The 21,999-nt window shown below is 52.5% G+C and overlaps 1 protein-coding gene across 1 annotated transcript in view; it reads left to right on the top strand.

Moving 5' to 3' along the window:
- The first annotated feature begins 2,795 nt into the window (after positions 1-2,795).
- Positions 2,796-21,999, top strand: part of LOC102758601 (G protein-coupled receptor kinase 5) — a 104,113-nt gene continuing 84,909 nt past the window's right edge. Inside the window, exons 1-2 of the mRNA XM_015572476.1 lie at positions 2,796-2,976; positions 10,560-10,655. Of these exons, the coding sequence (XP_015427962.1) occupies positions 2,796-2,976; positions 10,560-10,655 (277 nt within the window). The remainder of the gene's footprint in view (positions 2,977-10,559; positions 10,656-21,999) is intronic.

Raw genomic sequence — 21,999 nt, forward strand, 5'->3', positions numbered from 1 at the left:
CCCACCCCAACCCCCTCACCCCCACAACAGCCTCCAGACCAACCCGGCCCACACCTTGACTGTCGCCCAGGGAACCCAACTCCATACTTCTTACTTCCAGGACGTTAAGACGTTAAGATAATAAATTCGTGTTATTTTAAGCCATTACATGTGTGGTGATTTGTTACAGCATCCATAGGGAGCTAACACAACTATGTTCTAGTCACCCATTGTCTTCCAGCCAGCTCTCCTTTCTGAATCCAGATTCGGTTCTGAGTTCTGAGGAGTGGAAATCGACTCTGAGGAGGTGACTGCTCAGCTGGGAGCCAGAGGAAGAGTCCAGGAAGGATGTTTCAGGAAGAAACAGCCTGTGCCCTGGTTCTGAAGGGAGAACGGATATGCTTGAGGAGCAAAAGGCGGCCAGTGTGGCTCGTGTGGAGTGAACCAGGAGATGAGGTCGGGGAGGGAGGCAGGCGGGCTGCAGCCTGCAGGGCCTTTTAAGTCGCGGCGAAGAGTCCAGGGTTTATCCCAAGGGCCACGGGAACCCCTGGAGAGACTAGAGCTGGTCGTCCTGTGAGGTGCAATGCTGGCCTGAACCAGGACAGTGGCTGTGGAGATGGCAAAGAGTCCAGGGTTTATCCCAAGTGCCACGGGAACCCCTGGAGAGACTAGAGCTGGTTTGTTGTATACAAGGCCATAGGCTGCCACGGGCAGTGCGTTGCATAGGAACCAGATGGAGGCAGGGAGGCCAGGCAGGAGGCTGCTGCGGTCGTCCTGTGAGATGCGATGCTGGCCTGAACCAGGACAGTGGCTGTGGAGGGAAGGGAGATGGCAGAGTCAATATGTCCTTTGGAAATAGAATCCTCAGGGCCTAATGGGTGGTTGCAGGTGGCTGACTGTGCTGGTGAGCTGCTGCTGTGTAACAGATGACTCAAAACTTGGCAGCTTGGAACGATGATACGCATTTGTTATCTCATGTTTTTGTGGGTCAGGAATTCGGGAGTGGCTTAGCTGGGTGGTTCTGGCTCGGGGTCTCTCTTGAGGTCGCTGTCAAGATGTTGGCTGGAGCTGCCGTCATCTGAAGGCCCGAGTGGGGCTGGAGGTCCATCTCCAAGGTGCTCCCTCCCATGGGGCAAATGAATGCTGGCTGTTTGCAGCAGGTCACAGCTCCTCCCCACGGGGCCTCTCCATGGGGCTGCCAGAGTGCCCTCACAGCTCAGCAGCTGGCTCCATTCAGAGTGGGTGATCCAAGAGAGAGCTGATAGAAGGCACCGCAACTCTCGTGACCTAGCCTGGCGTCGTGCGTCATCATTTCCACACATCCCATTGGTTGCACAGGTTCCGTGTGGGAGGGGACACATGGGCTGTGACTACAGGAGCTAGGGTCCCAGGGGCCACTTGCAGGCTATTTACACAGAGGCCTGGGGGAGGGTGGACTCAGGATGACACCTGGGTTTTGGGCCCAAGTGGCTGGATGAATGGTGGTGCCCTTTACCCAGAGGAGGGGGCATGTTTTGGGTGAAGGCAGGTGGGAACCAAGCACTCTCTCTTTGCCCCCATTCGGGAGACTTCACCTCAATGCTAGAAACTCTTCTCTCCACGGTTGCCTTGGTTTTGGGGGCTCCGTGGCTTCAGAATTTGGGGACACTTGGTCAGGGCCCAGTTTGCATCTGTTCCTTGAGCCAACTCCATTCAGGCTCATGGACCGAGAGTTAAGAACCAGGTATTCTTAGGTTCAAATCCCAACTTAGTCATTTAAAGGCTCTGTGACCCTGGGCCAGATACTTAGCCTCTCTGGGCTGGTTTCCTCATCGGTAAAATCAATGCACTGAGCTGTTGTGTGGTGAGACTCAGAGACGATGGGACTGAAGCGCACAGGCCAGGGCCTGGCTCTCCTGGACCTCTCTGGACCTCGGATCTCTGCGTTTTTCTGTGAGCAGTCATGTCGCCATCAGAACGTCCCAGGTCGCCGGGCGGATTTGATTGGGAAGGATTTCAAAAGAGTCTGTTCAGCTTCTTTTAAGTAGGTGATGCAAAAATTCTGGGGACAGCAGGCGTAATTATTACTCACAGGGAAATGCAAATATTTTTATGAATATCCTATGAAAAATTGAGGCTTTTTTTTTTCATGAGCAAATAGTCCTGTTTATTTCTCCAACAAAATAGTCACAGTTGTGCTGCGGGGCCGAGTCACCACTGCCAATGGCTTTCCTCAGGGGTCGGCTCACCTCCCCCTCCCCCCCGCCCCCCACTTTCTCTCCTTTTTTAATCCAGAGAAAACATAGCGGAGACAAGCGTGACCACGTTTGGGCTTTGCTGAGAGAAGGGGGTTACTTCTGCAGGGAAAAGTTAATTTTTGTGGCCAGAATTTCTCAACTGTGAAAACCGGTGCGGGCAAAGCGTAGTAAGCCCAAAAAATACAGTTGAAAAATGATTTTCCTTGGAAAGGACATTTTTTTAAAGAAGGCCATCCATGTTTGCAAGAGGAGAACGGGGGTCTGCTTCCTCACGAAGGACATGTCCTCTAAAGTCCTAAAGAGACCCAGGGGAATAGAGGAAAGGGGGAACCACGGGGAGGGGAGGCGTGGGGAGCCCGGATGGGGAGTGAGAGGCCTTACGCCCGTGTTAGCTTAGCTCCCGCCCAGTGCCTGGCGCGGTGCTAGGGCTTTACGTGCGCTCTGTACCTGACTTTTACGAAGGGCGTTTGGTTATGATAGCAGTCAGGTGATTAGGGCTCAGAGAGGTTGGGGAGGTGGCCTGTGGTCACTCAGCTCCTGGATGGAGGTGTCAGAAGTCCAACCTGCCCTTCGCTTTCTATGACGCCCTGGGAGAAGGGGCCCGTGGTCCAGGGCCGGGATAGCTACCACAGTGAGATGCTGATGATGATGACGGTGGCAGTGGTAGTGATGGCGATGGGGGTGATATTAATAGTGATGATGGTGTCAGGGATGGTGGTCTTGGGGGTGGTGATGGTGGTGATGATAACGGCTACATTTTGTGAGGCTCCTCCTCTAGGCTGGGTCCTTGCACATTTGGCTCTAATTCCTAGCACAGCGATACAAATTGGGTAGCAGCATCTTTGCAGGAGAAAACGCTGTGTGACTAAGCAAGGCCACACCACTGGTGTGTGGTGCGGCTCAGATAACCTGCAGTGACACCCACTTCCCACTGACATTGTGGCGAGGAGGCCTCAGGGCATCAGCACCCCCGGTAAACTGCAGCTGTCACTCAAGGGCGGCAGCCTCCAGTCAAGGTGGCCCAGTCTTGGTGCTGCCCTTGGCAGCCAGGGTTTCCTGGGAGGGACCGTCCCAGCCTCTCCCCCGCTCCCTCCACAAAGCCACACCAGAGGCCTCCTTGCTCTCCGGCTCAGTGTGCCGGGGAGGGGCTGTGTCTTCCCATCCCCATGGCAACCAACTCCCAGGCCTGGTGTTGGTTTGGGTTTTCCTAATTGAGGTGTGGGTTCCTTCTGGTGTGGCTGAGGTTTGTCTGCTCTGGGAATCCGACTGCGGTGTGGCCATGAGGTGGGGCCCGGAGGTGCTGGGACCTGCCCACAGGCCACAGACCCCACATGCCCGTGCCACCTCCCACGCCTCACACCACTTCAACGATGCACTTCCTTTGAAGAACATTCTGGAGGTTTCAGGTTCTTGAGGCTGACAGCTACAGCACCACGAAATGTCCTGGGGTCAGGATAACTGTGTATCTTCGCCTCCCCAGGTCCTGTCCACAGGGTGGAGCCGGCCTCAAGGCCTGGGTGTGCTGATGCGCGCTCCCATCTGCCCGCCATGGTTTTTGCTCACCCTCCCGGGGGGTCCTGGAGCAGCAGAAGGCCCTGACTAGAGCTGTGTCCAGCTCCCAGGCCAGCTAACAGGACCCAGAAAGGCTCAGCACCCCCCCCTACCCACCCCCCGCTCCCCTCTTGCTTCGCTGAGGTTGGGCAGGGTGTCCTCTGGCCTGGCTGTGCCAGCACCAGGGCATCAGCCTTTGGACGGGCCTGGGGCTGGCTCCAGTGTTCGGGGCCCACCCCAGGTCTCTGAGGTGGTAAGAAGGACCAGTGCCCACCATGTGGTGAAGGTGGTGGTGGTGTTAGGCTGTGGAGAGCATGTTTGGGTAGAAGAGGCTCTGTGCTCCCCAGACTCCCCATCATCCCTCTCTCCCCCACCCCTGGGTCCTGTGCCCAGCTAAGAAGGCGCTGGACACATTCCAAGACACCAGGGCGAGCTGCTGCTTCCTGCCCCGAGGACTCATGGACACAGGCCACCCAGCATCAATGGCATGGTCCCCGCCTCAGGAGATTGGGGCCGGAGGTGCCTTTGGTGGCCCCTTCTGTTGTGACTTTCTTTCTAAACATTCAATCATTGGGAATTATAGAGGCGTCTCCACCCGGGGCCACCTGATCCCAGCCTCCCACTTGGGACAGTGTGGTAACTGAGGAGCTGAGGGCAGGGGCTGGGGGAAAATCGAGGAGGAGTCACCTTTTTTAAAAAAAATATATATTTTTATTGATGTCAGAGAGGAAGGCAGAGGGAGAGAGAGATAGAAACATCAATGATGAGAGAGATCATCGATCAGCTGCCTCCTGCACGCCCCACACTGGGGATTGAGCCCGCAACCCGGTCATGTGCCCTGACTCTGAATCGAGCCTTGATCTCCTGGTTCATAGGCAACGCTCAACCACTGAGCCACGCTGGCTGGGCGTCCAGGAAACTTCACAGAGGAGGGTACCCTGAGGCAGACACCCTACAAGTGCTGGATATTTCCAGAAAGTGAGACCCACAAAAGTAGGATGAGGCCCTGGTCCTGTATTTGCAAGCTCCATCCTCCCCACCCCACACCTACCCAATTGGCTCTCTTCTTGTCTATTTACCTGCCAGTATCTCCAAGAAAAATTGTTTTGAAAAACAGGGGTTCTGTTGCCCTGCCCTGCCTGGCACCATCTGCCCGATCCCAGATGAGAAAGCTGAGGACAGAGGGGTGGTGCTTTCTCCTGCTCCCCAAGTGGCCCGTCTCCCTTTCACAGTGGTTGCCAAGTGCATTGGGTTGGACAAAGTCCCCTGCAGGCTGAGGTCACCTCGAGTACACGTAGGCTGTAATCACGTCCCTTTGAAAAGGCTCAAGTCACTGCGTGACGCTGCCCCTGATCGGGCCCTGTAATTGGGATCGTGCCTTGTTTGGGGCTGAATGAAAAGAGACTTTAAACCAGTGAGATGGCACATACCTCCCTCATCAGCTTTAGCGAGGAGGGGGGAGCAGGGGTGACCACTCTGCTCCTGATAGCAATGTCAGCGGGAGGGAGGGCAGGAGTGGAGGCAGCAAACACAGGGGTCCCTCCCTCATCAGAGAACCCGGCCTCCTCCTCCGCTGTGCCCTGGCCTCGGAGAACGCCCACGGCCTTCCCATGGTGTTGTTTTCTGGAAAACCAACTCTGTTGGCAGTGCTGTGGAAACTGAGTCTTGAAAGCTTACCTGGGCAGAAAGGAATGGAGCAGATTCTTTAGCTGCACAGACGTCAAAGGCTAAATTGTAACACTACCCTCCATTTGACCGGCCGAGAGTGGGTGAGTCATCGGCATCTCGTGGCTGGGAACACAGAGCATCCTTCCCACGTACGGTCACTAGGATACCTGAGAACCTCCCAGACCTTGATCACAGTGTGCTGAGAGCAGCTTCACGCTCCCCTCTCCGCCCCCCGCCACCTCCCCATATGTATATTCTAAAGACTACTAGCCAGCAACATAATTCGGATTTCTAACAAATTTGCTCCTTCCCGTAAGCATAATGTTGACCTTTCCACCCCCCCGGCCCTTGTGACCCATAGGCCATTCCGTGAGTTGACAGGAGAAAGGGGCGTCCTTGGATTCCTGGGGCCGCTGTAGCCTGTGCCTCTCTCTACCCTGTGCCCTTGTTCCTTTAGCCAGCAGCGCCCTAAACTGTTTTGGAAGGGAGGGTGTCTGTTTCCGTGCTGCCTCTGGTGACACCTGGCACCATCCAGGGGCTTTCGGTCTGAACGGCGCAAGCCTGGGGAGGCCCACGGCGAAGTCCCCGACGGAGGGAAAGGCAAGCGCAAAGGCCCTGAGAGCAGCTACAGGGAGGGGAATAACGCTTGGGGAGAGGATGGCCAGAGAATGAGCTGACCCGTGGGTGATGGGCAGGCCTGGGAACTGGCCATCTGGCTGCAGGAGCCGGGCTGGGCCCGGAGCAGGTGGGACATTGTGGTTGTAGCCCCTTGTAGGCCTGACAGCCCTCCCAAGTTGGGAGGTGGGCCTGGGGCAGCTGGGGCCACAGGGTAGGCCTGGCCACCTCAGGATACTGAGAAACAAGCAAGTCCAACGGAAATAACAAACAGTATCAACACTTCAGTCATGACATATGCAATTTAATAACCTACTAGCATACTTACAAGCTAAATATTTGTCTGGAAGTGATGACCTCTTTGAGGCAGGTTTTGTTTGTTGTTAAGGCGCAGAACCTTGCCCCAGCCCGTCCGAGTTATGGAGGGGCTGGCTTTTACGCGATTTGTTAGAGGAACTGGAGGTGGGTATGTGTGGGGAGGTTATTCAGGGCCCCTGTGGCCTTTTGGGGGACACCCTACTGCACTAAAGCTTCCAGTGTCTGTCTTTCTTGCTGGATTGGGTGCCCTAAGAGGGGGAAGTTCCAAGTGTGTGACACCCCATCCATCTTGCCTATCACCATGTCCCTAGCATCTGCATAGCACTCAGAATTTAGTAGATGGCAACACCTGGTGGTTGAATGAATTGATGAATCTGTGTTAATTTTCTTAAGCTAATAGATAAGTTCATTAATAAAATATGTACACATACACACACATGTGTGTATGTATAAAATAGACTTCTGGTTTCTGTAGACTGGCCACCTGAGAATTAACTGAGGAGCCTTTCAAGATGTCACATTCCTGGGTTCCAATCACAGAAAGTTGGGGTGCAGCCTGATGGGGTACAGCCTAGGAGTCTATTGTCAAGAGTACTTCATTGGTTTCTCAAAAAAGTAAACATAAGGGTACAGAATGAGTCACCCCAAAAGGTGCCCCTGTGGTATGTGATTGTTTTGAGCTGAAGGCAATTGAAATGGGGCTCACAAGAAACTGCTACTTCTCAGAAACTGCTACTTCTCCCTTAAAGAATTTAAATTAGGGGCTTCGCCCATAATAAGGATTATTACCAGAAAAAACTTTATGATCTATCTATAGGGAGGGCAAACTTCTAATTACTGCACATCTGCTCTTCTTATCCTGCAATGATCTTCCTCCCCTGTGAAGCCCCAACATGCCTTATCTCATCCTTAGTTCAGAATGTTGTATACACCTCATGTTACCAGTCTGCCTCTGAACCTCTCATGTATGTGAGATTTTTGACTCTCTTGTATATGTGGGGTTCCCATACATATGTATTTAATTAAATTTGGTTATTTTCTTTTGTTGCTCTATCTCGTGCAGATTTTCTTTAACTCTAAGTATTAGAATTAAAGAAAAACAAATGAACTTGAGTGGTAGAGGAAAATTTCTTCCTCCTCCACTCATAGGTATGTATATACCCAAAAGAATTGAAAGCAAGGACTTACATCCATAGCAACACTATTCTCAATAGCCAAATGGTAGAAGCAACCCAAGTGTCTGTCAATGGATGAATGGATGAACAAATTATGTCTCTACACACAACTGAATATTATTCAGCTTTAAAAACGGAATGAAATCTGACACACTACAACATAGACGAATCTTGAGGACATTATGCTAAGTGAAATAAACCAGTCACAGAAGGACACATTGTATGATTTCATTTATATGTGGTCCTTCGAGGAGTCAAATTCATAGAGGTAGAAAATAGAATGGTGGTTGCCAGGGGCTGGAAGTGGAGGGAATGGTGAGTTGCTTGATGGGTATAGACTGCATTTTACCTAAAAATGGTTAAGAGAATCAATTTTATGTGGTGTATATTTTACCACACACACAAAAAGTGCTTCATCCCAGCCAGGTCTGGGGATGGCGAGGGTGGGAATGGGGGAGGGGAAGGGGTATGGATTGATGATGCTGATGGCCCTTTGAGGCTTTGCAGCCTGTGAGTGGCTGAGACGACAGCATTGGCTTTGCAGCCTTCGTGGGAGGGGGTGGGGGGGGGCAGGGAGTGGCTACATATACTGACCTCTGTCCCTCAGGAGGCCGGGCAGGCTCCTGAGTGGAGGCCACATGGCCTGTCCACTGGGGCAGCTGCTTGGTGGGTTATGGGAGTGAAGTTCAAAATGGATTTGTATGCGAAATCTCCTAATGTTTAGATCTTGACAGTTGGGTCAGTGAACAGGCAAACAACCCACATGTGGGTCAAACAGAACAAGCCTGCAGCCTCGGGTCTGGGGTGGCGTCTATTTCTTGGAGCTCACAGCCTCGGGCCACAGTGAGAAGGATCCCGTTCCAGGTCCTCTTACAGGTGTTACGACACGTCTGACGTCTGACACCAGATTTCTCTTTGATCTCTGAGAATTACTCTTGCTTTCAGTGCACCTGGAGGGAGGGTGTCTAAGGGGTGAGGGTGAGTGCCTGGGGTCTGGATTCTGCTCAGCCTGGGGTCGTGGCTCTGCCATTAGTGAGTTGTGAGACTGTAGGCTACTCGCTTCTTTCTCCCCCGATGCCTGTTTCCTTATCTGTCCCATGGGAATTAGTAATAGTTTCACCTCATAGAGTCAGAACGAGGACTCTCGTAGGGTGCAGGTATGCAGCCTGGCCCAGGGCAGGGCTGATGGGAGGGCTCTGCCGTGTGTGCATGCGTGTGCACGTGCATGACCTGGCTGAGCAAAGAGCCAGTGTGGCCTCGGACAGGCCATCAGCTGGTGAGTTACGCAACCTCGGACATCTGTTTCCTCATCTGTGATGTTGGCCCAGTGATTTTTCCCCAAATAATCATTTTAATGAGGCTTAAACAAGATAATGTTTAATGTGCCTGGCCACAGCACATGCCCAGTTCACCTTTGTTCTGTCTTTTGGAGTCTGAGGGCTTTGTCTTCTACACAGACTTGAGACAAGGGAGCTGGGCTGGTTGGCCAAGTTGAAGACCAGAGGAGCAGATTGCAGAGAAAGGGACCTGGGCCCTGTCCTTCCCCCATCAGTTCCCTCTCCTACTTCCTGGTTGATAGAATGCAGGTCTTGGTCCTGTCCTCAGAAGCCCACCCACTTGCTGATGGGAGACATGCCTCAGCTTCCCAGGGCAGCGTGGATGAGTGAGGAATCCCATCCATTGAGACCAGCTCTGTGCCAGCCTGGAACACACACTAGGAGCTGGGCCTAGAGCCAAGCTCCACTGGTGTCCTTTGGTTTGCTGGTTGGAGAGAGGGATCCTTGCCCTGCCCAGAGCCATTCTGAAGGGTTAGAGACTGTTCACTCACCCAGAGCTGGGAGCGGGCCCAGGGTGCCAAGATCCTGCCCAAGGACCCTACATCTCTCTAACCAGGCCCCAAACTCTACAGGCATTTGATGTGTTGATCATATGAAGGAGGGTGAAAGGCCCTTAATATTCTTAGACACTGAAGGGCCTAAAGGCCTATGTGACCTTTGGCGAGTCACTGACAGGTGATACCTAAGGCCACTCAGAGCGTGGGGGCAGGTGACAGCATCTCAATCCTTGGGGAGCTGGCCACAGGACACAGAGTGCCTCCAGGTCCAAGGCCCAAACACTGGTGAGTTCAGGGACACCTGGGCAGAGCCAGCGCCCTGTCGCTGCTTGCATACCTGAGTGTTCTAACATCTGTCCACCGTCGCCCGCATAAGGAGTGATGGGGATGATGGGAACATGCTATGTGTGCAGCTGACTCAGTTCTACATGGTTGCTGCATATTTGCATTATGTGTGCATGTTCATGTCGTGTCTTCATTGTGTGTTCATTGTATGTTCATTATGTGCCTATTATTGAGTACGTTCATGATGGGTGTGCTCATTGTGTGCATGTCCCTAGCGTGTGCGTGTTTATCACGTGTGCACACTGCAGAGGGCATGAGGTGTGCTGGGGCCCTTCAGGAGTCCTTCCAGCCTTGAGAAATGTCTTCTGAGACCCTGGGGTTTGTGAGGATAAAGAAGGGGGTACCCAAGACAAGTGGAAATTAAAGTTCTTGTCCCCAACCTCCGACCTCCATATGGGGAAGGTGAATCCACATGAAATGAGGACAAAATGAGGCCATGAGGGGATCATTTCCACAAGGATTTCCTGAGCCTACAGGGAAGGTTATGGTCTAGTCCAGGCCAGATGCCAGGCACCCAGCGGGGTGGACAGCAGTGGCAGATGCTGAGGAAGATCAGGGCGCCTGGTGGGGGCACCTGCATGGGTGACTGGAGGGGCTCCCCTGCTGCTGCTGGCCAGGGGAGCTCAGGCCAGAGCTCACTGGGAGGACACACAGGATTGAGACCAGTGGCCAGCGGGGGATGGAGCGCTTGGGGTGTGTCACCGACTGGGCCTCGAGCTCCCTCCCCACAGCTGTCTGCTAGTCGGGTGCTGGGGACAGGCTCCCTGGGATGGGACACGGGCTTTGGAGCCTTGGACAAGACCAACATCAACTGACATCTGTCCTCCATCTCTGCAGGGGGCGGAGGAAAGCGCAAAGGGAAAAGCAAGAAGTGGAAGGAAATCCTGAAGTTCCCTCACATCAGCCAGTGTGAAGACCTCCGGAGGACCATAGGTGAGCGTCCGGCCTAGACGGGGCTTGGGGAGGGGCTGGGGGCACAAGGGGCTGTTAACACCCACACAGCGAGTCCAACACAAATCACTATCACCATGATTCCAGCAGGGCTCCAGGCCGACGTCCTTGCTAATTGACGTAAAGACGCAACAACGTGTATTGAGTATTTGGTGTGTGCTGGGCAGAATTGTCTCTGTTACCCCTTGAGGCGGGGTCTGTTATTTTACTCCCCCTTTCGGATGGGAACACGGAGGCGCAGAGGGTTCTGTAACTGGATGGAAGTGACACAGCCTGTGGGAGAGTGGCGGAGGGGACCAGGCCCAGTACTGAGCCCCAACTCGTAACTTTCCACCTTCCTTTGGGGCCCATGGGTCGTGCCCTGGGGAAACGGCCCCAGGCTTTGAGAGCCAAGAGCGAGGTGAGCATCTGCGCCCCCCTCTCCTCTGCGGGGGAGGTCAGTGCTCAGCGAGGGCCACCCTGCTCCGTGGCACAGCTTCCGCCTGGCCAGGTACCTCCAACGGCCACAAATGTCCCTCTCCGTCTGGCCCACCTGGCCCTGCCCTCATCACTTCCGCTTCGGGGACCCCTGGGAGCACAGGATTCACCTCAGCTTTTCTCTGCCCATGGGCCCCACCCCAGGGGTCCTTCCAGGCCCATGGACGTCCTCTTGGCAGGGCCCACCCCCTGGGAAGGTGTGAGACACGTGTGTGCTGGCGTGGGGACGTGAATTCTCTGTTCTCCCGGGGGATGTTGAAAAGACTCTGTGTGCGAGTGCAGTGCGAGGAGAGCGGGGAAACACGCCGCCGCAAACAGGACTAGGCCGTGGCCCTGGCCCCAGCGCGGGGCCTTCTGCCTGTTCACAGTCCGTCGCCCTGGTGTTTGCCCAGCCTCTGCTGGGGTCCTGCTGGAGGCTCTCTTCAATAAAACCCTCATTGCTCCTCCAGACCAAGACACAAGCCAAACAGCGGCACAAGCCGCATTGATTTTCCTTGTGGAGTAGAGGGAAGGGCAGAGCCCATGGGGACCCAGGGACCCCAGACACTGCCCCCTCTGGATTGCTCAGAATAGTGGCCCATGAGGCCATGCCCCCCTTGCCTCTGCACTGCCCTGCCCTGCGCAGCCACAGCAGCCAGGGTGACTCTGGAAAATGAAAACTGAATCCCCTGCTGAAACCTCTGTAGAGTTCTCCATCCCACCCAGAATAAAACCCAACCCCCCGACTGTGGCTTAGAAGCACTCTGGCCATTGGGTGAAGCCTAGAGACCCCTTCTCAGAATAATGCTCTTATGTGTGTAAAATAAAATGCATGAGATTGTTAGATAGAGTTATTAGATACTTTAAAATATTTTTATTGATTTTAGAGAGGAAGGGAGAGGGAGAAAGAGATAGAAACATCACTGATGAGAATCATTGATCAGCTGCCTCCTGCACGCCCCCTACTGGGGATCGAGCCTGCAACCTGGCCATGTGCCCTGACTGGGAATTGAACTGTGACCTCCTGGTTCATATGTTGATGCTCAACCACTGAGCCACACCAGCCGGGCAGTTATTAGACACTTTTAAACTTTATGATATTGAAGTATATGTGTTTCTTTGTTAATACTTTAAATAGTAAGGTCCACTAGCTACTGTGATATTGAATTTGCGAAGAGCGTGATACTTCCAGGTGTCTGTAACAACGGTGTTCGAAACGGGTCTGTGATTTCTGTTGCTGATGAGTCCCTGGCACTGCTAACATGATGGTGGGTTGTCGACATTTGTGACCGAAGGGAGTGCTCATTTTCAGTTAGAGTTGGTGACAAGAAAGATGACATGTGTCTCCATCCAAGTCCCTGGGTCCCCTAAGTCCTGTTCATGGACCTCTTGGCAATGCCCTTCCTCCCCTGGCCCTCGCCTATGTCTTGGATCGATGACTCCCTCCTCCCCATTCGCTAGCTGCACGGGTTGCCTTTTCGTTCTTCGGTTCTTCGAATACCCCAAGCTTGTCTCCAGCCTGCAGCCTTTGGAACTGCTGTGCCCGCCGCCTGGAATGCTCTTCCCCACAAATTCTCCAGGGGCCTTTAGGGCTCAGCTCAGATATCACCTTCCCAGCCAGCCGCCAGAAAGGAGGCAGACTCTCCCTGCCTTTGCTGCCTTTCACACGGTGCTGTTTATTAATGTTCTCTGCCGTAACTCCATCTGAAGTAACCTTTTGAGTCGTTGACCTGTGTATGTTCTGTCTCCCTCCGCCCTGGACTGGATGTCCCATAACAAGAGTGACTGTGTCTTGTCTAGAACAGTGCCTGGCACATAATAGAAGTTCACTTAATGTTGGGTGCTTGAAGGAATCAATGAGAGAAAATATTGGAAATAAGGTTTTTAAAACAAAATTGTGACATGTGCTTGCTTTACCTAAATTTAATCTTAGCCAGTGGTTTAAACCTTAAGTCATAAAAGTTTAGAAGTAGGAGGAACCTTAGAAAGCATCCACTTGAATACCCCCCCTCCCCCAATTCTTACCTGATAGATGAGCAAACTTCGCACAATCACATGGCGGGGCTACAGTAGTCTCTCATCCACTAAGTGGGGAAGGGGAAGGCACGGTGGCTCCTGGCCCAGGCCAGTTCCCCTCAGGCTGCAGTTTGGCTCATTCTCACGGTGATGTTAGGTTTCCACAGAATCCTCCTCTGGAAAGGAGAGCATCCTTTCCAGCCCACTTCAGACCTGAGTAAAGAGGCTCCGAGAGGCCCCTGGTCCTGAGTTGCAGTTTTCACTCCGCAGCATCAAACTGACTCCTTTTGGGCACCAGCTCCCACCAGTAATCAAAGCAGAGACTGATTAGGCACTCAAAGCGACAGATGTTTCTGTCTGATTCTCTGTTTACTTTATCTTGTAAAAGTGGGTTGTAGGTGCATTTGTTTATTTAACAAGTGTTCACTGAGCAATTATTATGTGTCCCTGGAGCTCATGCATGGCTTTGCCCAGAAGACAAAGAGAAATAAAGCAGAGATAACAAGTTGCAAAAGTTCTGTGATGGAGGAACAGGTTGCTGAGCTGGGAAAAGTATCAAGGGTCACCCATCAGGAACATGACCGTCTCCGGAGGAGGTGGCATCACTCTGAGCCTCCCAGGGCACCCCTTTGTGTGAGCTCCCTGCGGGCATGGACCACGTCCTGTCCATCTTGGAGTCTCCGTTGCTGGCACAGTGAGTGGATGGGTGGGTGGATGAGTTGATAAAGTAGCGAATGGATGTTGCTCTCCTCCCAGCCCAGACACTGTAATTGGCAGTTATGAGTATTAAGATAGAAATTCTTTGCCACACAAGTGTGAGCCCTAGGCATGAGTAACTGGTCTTAGCCAGCCCTGGCAGAGGAGGAAGGGGCTCTCTATTGTCTGCTTGATGAAATATCAAATAATGACATTATTAGCTATTCAGTTCATTGTTCTCATAAGATAATGAGAGGGCCCAAATCAAAGGACTTCTCAGAATGTCCACAGCTTGGAAGGCGAGAGCGTCATTGTGAAGATAAAAGATTGTTGAGGTCTGCAAATATTTCTCAGTGACGCAGAAAGTTCTGCTGGGGAATGGTGTGGCATTTTTATTTATTTAGCCCAGGCTCATTGCGTACTTTATTCTTTCATTTAAGAAAAAAAAAGCATGAGGGGGCTTGAGTGAAAGAGTTGATTATTCCGCTGTTTGGCAATATTTCTGTAGGAACTGTCCAAAAGCTATATAATAAATCAAGGCCCCCTCCGCACCCCCTGGCGCGATTGACGTTTACGAGGAGGCTGTTCACAGAAATTAGCTGCTGTGGTGCCCTGTGCCCCCACAGGACCGGGGAGATTGCATTTGCCTGGTGGCAGAGCCTCTGACCAAAGCCTTAACCCTTTGCAGGAGCAGAAGCTTTGAGCTGTGGGGGAGTTCCTAGAAGACAGTGTAGAACAGCGGTTCTCAACCTGTGGGTCGCGACCCCTTTGGCGGTCGAACGACCCTTTCAAAGGGGTCGCCTAAGACCATCCTGCAGATCAGATATTTACATGACGATTTGTAGCAGTAGCAACATTACAGTTATGAAGGAGCAACGAAAATAATTTTATGGTTGGGTCACAACATGAGGAACTGTATTTAAAGGGCCAGAAGGTTGAGAACCACTGGTGTAGAACCTTAGCATTAAAGAAAAACACCATAATAATGTAAAGACTGCCTTGAACTGGTCTCGGACTTGATCATCCACTCCCTCGGTTTTGCATGTATTCCGTAAACAAGAAACCGGCCTACAGATATCTGTGGAGCCCCTACTATGTGTTAGGCATTGGTGCAGGTGCAGAGCTGGGCCACAGGCCGCAGAAACGGGGCAGTCTCGTGGACTGACTCGGTCACTGGCGCTAAGGTCCGATGGTGGCTCTGCTGCTCCCAGCCCAGTGGTATGGGCAGGTGGTTTAATTTCTCCAGGTTGCGTTTTCTCTGTCTATAAAATAGGGACACTGATACCACGCTGGAAGAGCCGGTGGGAGGGCTGGCAGAGTGCCTCGCATATGCCATCGCGTCGTGGTCATCATCATTGTAGTCGTCGTCGTCGTCATCATCATCATCATCATCATCATCGTGGTTCTAGTGGCCTGAGGGCAGAGGTTGAAGGGCTTTAGAGTTTCCTCAAGAAGCTGAATTGGCTACAGGAATGAATAGAGCTAGCTGTTTCTATGCTGACACCACATGGGTCCAGTGTCCCAGCAACCCTTGCCTTGGGGGCATCTGAATCCTATCCTTTCTTAAGTCCCTGCCTTCAGCCTCTTCCTCCTGGAGGCCCACCCAGATAGATTCCTTCTGGGTGCCACACTCTGCCCAGACCCCTGGCTGGAGGGTGGGTTTTTTTTGCAAGGACATGTGGTTGTTTTGGAAGGTTGCACCCCAGTGTCCTAACAGGGAAGGCATGGAGGTTTGCTTTATCTGTAAGGTGGTGTTTAAAGGGAGAATTGGCGTCTTATTTATGCAGTTAAAAGCTGAATGAATAAAGACCGGATCTGCTCTCTGATTCCACGGTGGGGCAGTGGGGACAGTGACGCCATGTCCCTCTTCCCTTGGCGTTAGGTCCCCTGATGAGTCTGTGGACTCCAGAGAGGATGATGGTAGGAGCCTCACCACTCTTGCAGACCCTGCAGGACAGAGGAGTCCCTGCCCGTTTCTTCTGGGATGCTGGCTGGCAGGGATCACCCCGTAGCCTGGAACAAGTGGGATCTCAGGGCCTCTGTCCTGCGAGGGTTTAGAGGGAAGCCCGGGCCTGGATTAGCTCAGTCTGACCTGGGACCCCATCTCTGGGGTCTCTAGCCTCCTTGTAGGCTGCTCAACTCTGCTGTCTGATCAGCAATGGCCCCTTACTCCAGCCCACGTGGTCCTGCCTGCACAGCGTCGGTGCTCACTGAGTGGAATGGGGTGGTTGGGTCCTCTCCCGGAGATGTGGCAGGGGCTGGGCCTTGCCTCAGACACCTTCCCTTTCTGCTCACTCCTGCTCAAGGGCCACTGGCCCCTGGGGTTGCCAGGCAGGGTCTGGAAAGGATTGCGGGGCTCCTGGGACAAGTCCCGCCCACCCAGGGGCCTGAGTGACCCAGTCCCCTTCAGGCTGCCAGGTTAGCACTCCAGCTCTTGATTTCATCGTCAGGGAGACGTCATTCTCGTCCTTGGGGTGATAAGGGCGTGTCACGTCTGTCGTTCAGCCACTTACCGTTCCCCGATAAGGCACAGCATCTGCTCGTCCTTGGAGGGCAAGATAAATTTAGATGTGGCAGATTTAGAACGTCAGGTGACCTTTTCACAGCTGTAGCTCTCAGGAGGGAGAGAGCAGCCTGGCTTGTCTGCCCGCTGTTTTCCAGGCGTTAGTCTCTCCACCCCACAAAGATCAGTAGCCACCGGAGGTCAAGGGGCCGGGTGCTCAGTGCCTGGCAGGAGCTGGAGCACCTGGGAGATGCTCAGCGATCCTGGTCCGTGGGATTCGCTTTTGAAGATGCTCAGGACGGCACACCAAGAGGGCTTTTCCGGACGACCTGGCGCTGTGATTTTCAAAGGCCGCTCAGTAGGCACGGGATGTGACCCAGAGAGAGCTTCTACGCCCTCAGGGTTTCTTTTTTACCTTTTTCGTTTGGGCCCCTGTGAAAGGTTTTATTCCAGGGTCAAAACCAAGTTTGAAACCCATGGCTCTAGGCCAGGTCTCCCATTTTCCAGATCAGCAAACTGAGTCCCAGAAAGACAAGTGGCTTGCTGAGGTCTCCCCATGACCTGACACCCAGGCAGGCTTTCCCCCGCTGTCTGTTTGTCATAGCAAGTGCCACAGTCTGGGGCTTAAACACCAGAAATGTGTTACCTCCCAGCTCGGGAGGCTGGGAGTCTCCGGTAAGGATGTGGGCAGGGCTGGTTCCTTCTGAGGACCCGGCGGAACAATCCATTCCAGGCCTCTCCCCTAGCTGCTGGCATGCTGGAATCCTTTGCATTCCTGTGCTGATAGAATTGCCACCCCTCGCTGCCTTTATTTTCATACGTTCTCCCTGTGTGTCCGTGTGTGAATGTCTATGTCCAAAACTTCCCCCTTTTTTATAAGGACACCGGTTATTTTGGGTAAGAGCCCACTCTTACCCTAATGACCTCATGTTAACTGGATTACCTCTGTAAAGGTTCTAGAGCAGCCTTGGGCAAACTACGGCCCGTGGGCCGGATCCGGCCCATTTGAAATGAATAAAACTAAAAAAAAAAAAAAAAAGACCGTACCCTTTTATGTAATGATGTTTACTTTGAATTTATATTAGCTCACACAAACACTCCATCCATGCTTTTGTTCCGGCCCTCCAGTCCAGTTTAAGAACCCATTGTGGCCCTCGAGTCAAAAAGTTTGCCCACCCCTGTTCTAGAGTGCTAGGGTCCAGACTCCAATATATCTTTTATGTGGGGACACAATTCAGTCCGATACCCACCTTCTCACATGGTCTGTGGAGGCCAAGTTCCAGGAGCCAGGGCGTCCTGATTCCCACCAGGTCTGAGGGCAGACCCTTCCCCACTCCAGAGCCTGGCTTGGGGTTAACCCCTGCAGGCCCAGGCTCACCGAGTCCCCAAAGATCATCTAAGGGAGGATTAATGGCTTCCCAAACCGTGTGGCCTGGTGCTTTTTCATCCCTTCTTTTTGTCGTTGTCGTTATTGTTCCAGTCATGGTAATTGGTAAATTATTTTGCTAAAACACATACAGACAATGTTAAGGGAAGGCCACCCATAATGTCACCACTCAGCTCCAGCCAGCAGTAACACTTTCTGTATTCCTTAGCTCTCCCCTGTGCATATACCCACAGTTGTGTTTCTTCCTTTTTTTTTCTTAGGATAATTTCAAAAATATTTTCCCATGTCATTAAAATTCTCTGTAAATGGGATTTATGTCTTTCCATTTGAGACATATTTATTGAGTGTCAGGCACTGAGGCTACACCAGTGACCAAAACACAAAATTCCTCTTCTCACAGCTGCCCTCTCCAGGGGAGTGGTTACCCCGTGGACAGCGGGGAACTAGCCCATTGCCCTCCACCCAGTAGAAGCCAGGCCCCAGATCCCCCCGCGTGTGGCTGGTTTATTTTCTGTGGGTGATTCTTCCATTAAGGCAGCGGTTCTCAACCTGTGGGTCGCGACCCCTTTGGCGGTCGCATGACCCTTCCACAGGGGTCACCTAAGACCATCCTGAATATCAGATATTTACATTACGATTCATAACAGTAGCAACATTACAGTTATGAAGTAGCAACGAAAATAATTTTATGGTTGAGTCACAACCTGAGGAACTGTATTTAAAGGGCTAGAAGGTTGAGAACCACTGCTTTAAGGTATCTTGCATGCAAGCCCTTGCCCCGGAGCCCAGCATAAGCCTGAACTGTAAGGCCTTCGTATCCAGCACAGGCATATATTGTGCTCTTTGGCGTGGTGTGTCCTCCAGCGTTTGCCATTACAGTGAGCATTCAGACAAACATCTTTGTCATTCACGGTGACGTTCCCATCTCTGGCTCAGAGGGTGAGCAGGCCCGTGATGTCCTTTCGAAGGCCAGACGCACTGAGCTGAACCCGAGCAGCGGGTGCAGAGGCCGCTGCCTCCTTCGCTTCCCCTGGAATGTTCCGTCTCCAGCTCAGCCTCTGCAGACACCATTCACCTGAAATATGCTGCCGATGGACAGAGCGAGCGAGGTTTGGTGAGCACCCCGGGCCCCGCGTGCCAGCCCCAATCCGCCGCAGTCCCCGGCATGAGAAGGGCTTTTCTGTCCGTGGGAAGGCCTGTCGCCGAAAAGAGGGGAAAAACAAGCTGGTTTATGCAGCGACGGGGACCTCAAACCAGCACAAGAGGCCAGCCGGCCCTCGGCAGCCTGAGCACGACAGTGTTCTGCCCCATAAAGAGGCGCTAGGACAACACTTTTAATGGGCTCTGCCCAGGCTCTATTTACGGAGTTTATTTCCCGGGCTCCGTCTGCTCAGCGACACCTTGGCAGCATGGCCCGGCGGCTGCCTCGGGAATTAAATGCTCCTTGTTCCGAGTACCCAGAGCTAGCACCCAAGGGAGGGTGAGAAGAAAAGAGGTGGGTGGAAGGAGATTTGGGGCCAATATAAACTTTTGAAGTAAAATAAAATAAAATAAAATAAAATAATAAAAAATAAAATAAAAAAATAAAGTCCCGCAGCTAATCAGCCTGATCAGCTGTCAGAGACTAAGTCCCCGCCGGGCCATCTGGTCGACCCGCGCTCTCGTAAAGTAAAAGTAAAGTAAAGTAAAGTAAAGTAAAGTAAAGTAAAGTAAAGTAAAGTAAAGTAAAGTAAAGTAAAGTAAAGTAAAGTAAAGTAAAGTAAAGTAAAGTAAAGTAAAGTAAAATAAAATAAAATAAAATAAAATAAAATAAAATAAAATAAAATAAAAAAAAAAAAATAAAGAGGAAGGATAATGAGTTCTCACCAGAGAAAATACTCGAAAGACGGGAAATATTTCCAAAAGAAAAGTTCCCAAAATATTGGTTGGAGTAAGAGATTGTCTTTCCCAAAAGACTTCACCAAAGGGAAGTCATTCCATTAAATGTAAAAGTGGGTGCGCTTAATTTTAAAATGATCCCTCTTCCCCATGCTCACCAATCAGAGGCAAGAGACATACATGCCTGACAAGTTTTGAATGGGTGAAAGGCTGTCATCCAAAAAGAACAGTGTTCTAGATGGTCTGAAATAGCGCGATTCACACACTTCTCTCAAATGCTAACTTTGCATTATAGATGTATGCAGAGTAAAGTTTGTGTCTGTAAATACAGAGGTGAAAAGTGGGAAGCCCACCCAAAGGGCTCCCTGGGCGTTTCCTTGACAAACATTATGACAAGTGTCTTGTACTAACTCTCACATTGTCTTTGAGCCGTTCTCACGTGGCACTCTACTAATACAGTGGCTCCAGGAGGGTGGGCTCTGGAAAGGGAGGGAATGCCAGCAGCTTTATATTCTATAACACTTACCTGTTATATTCCTAATTTGCATTTTAACATATCCCAATATTAGCAAGCTTAGTGCATCAACCATAACATGGAAACAAGACCCACTCGCTGCCCCTCCGGGTCACAGGGCTCACACCTTTCCAACCAAGCTCCATGCAGCAGCCAGGAGGCTCTTTCTAAAAAACCCATCCGATCACACCACCACTCGCTTCTGTCGCTTCCCACGGCGGTCAGGGTGGAGCCACAGGTCTTCCTAAAGCTGGCCAGGTCTGCCTTATGCGCCCTTGCTTACTGCTCCATCTTCACCCCCTCCTACCATCCCCGACTCAGCCTTTCCTTCACGGTCCCTCCATCATCAGGCGTGGGTGTCATCCCCCCGGGAGTGCCCAGCAGCTGTAAACCCTGTGCTATGCCTCAGGCAGGTCAGCTGGGACCAGACTGTTGAGCGGCTAACCCAGCTCAGTCACGTTGGGATGGAGACAGTGAAGAGCATGAGCTCGGGTGTCCGAGGGCCTGGGTTTGAGCCAGGCTCTATTCCTCACTGACTGTGACTTGGACCAGTGGTCTAACGTCTCTCATCCTCAGCCTCCCTGTCTGCAAAATGGGACGAGGAGTGTTGCAGCGGGTAACGGCAGACGTGCACAGGCAGCTCTGCGCAGGGCCTGGCACCCAGGGAGCGCCCGTAGGCGGCGGACGCTGCACCTCGTCTTCCTCTGCATCATCACTGCTATTCATCATCATCGCTGTCGCCCAACTCCCGTTTAGTTCAGAGCCTTGTTTCCCGATTTCCCTCCACCCCCGGGGCGGTTGCCAGATCCTGCTGGTTTTAAGTGTATCTGTTCATTCATTCGTTCATTCATCTGTTAAGCCCTCACTCTGTGCCAGGGACTCGGGGAGTTGCCAGGTGGTGGGGAGCTGCTTTCACAAGTGGCTCTTGGCAGCGTGGGCTGGGCCACATTTATTGCCTCCGTGTAACCTGAGGGTAACCCTCTTCCCTTAGCCCCACTCCCATCCCTCAAATTGCTGTTTACTAACTCTCAGCGACTTAGAGGTTCTAGATGGTACACCCCTCCCCTCCTTAAAGGCCATCCCATCCCTCCACTCCTCCTCCAGGCAGGAGGGGCCTCTCAGACACATGGGGTGATGGGCAGTCCCATCCACAAATCCCTGTTGAGCTTTCACTCTGGGCTGGGCAAGGCCTGCCGAGGGTCCCAGGGGAGAGGTGAGGCCAGCTCCCTCCCTTAGGGACCTGGCCTAGTTGGGAAGACAGCGCAGAAAGCACACACGTGGTGCTGGGAAACAGCCATGTGAGAGTGGGCAGCTGTCAAATGTCTGTCCTTAGTACCAACTGCCCAGAGGTTGGACAGGGAAGGGAGACAGGGACCTCTCTGTGGGACAGGAAGCTTCCGGTCGACAGGTGGGAGAAAGGGGAGACGTTGGGGGTCAACAGGTTCAGCATCATCAGCATCACCCAGCCAGCAAGCGTTTCCTGGTGCTCAGCATGGCCGGGCATCAGACTCCTTGCTTTGTAGACAAGCTCAGTGAGTGGTTCCCCACCCCTCTGGGCCAGGTGCATTTTCCAACCCCTGTTTTATGGACGAAGATGCAGAGATGCAGAGAGATTAGTACGTTGCTCTGTTGCAAAGCTCTGGAAGAAGCAGAAACCTGGGCCTGAGTCAAGGCCAGGCTGGTTGTGGGGTTTCCACCATGTTGGCCACACTCTCTCCTTGGAGGTGGGACAACAGGGGACATATAAGGGGGGTGATGTGTGCCCCGCGTTGGTGGGCTGGGTGAGGAAAAGTCATGAGGGAGAAGGTCCAGGAGGAACTGGGTCAGGCCAGAGACTCCATCCTGAAAGGTTAGGTGCTTGTCCTGCAGGTGGGAG

The sequence above is a fragment of the Myotis davidii genome, unplaced genomic scaffold, assembly GCF_000327345.1.
Source record: "Myotis davidii unplaced genomic scaffold, ASM32734v1 scaffold72, whole genome shotgun sequence".
Lineage (NCBI taxonomy): Eukaryota > Metazoa > Chordata > Mammalia > Chiroptera > Vespertilionidae > Myotis > Myotis davidii.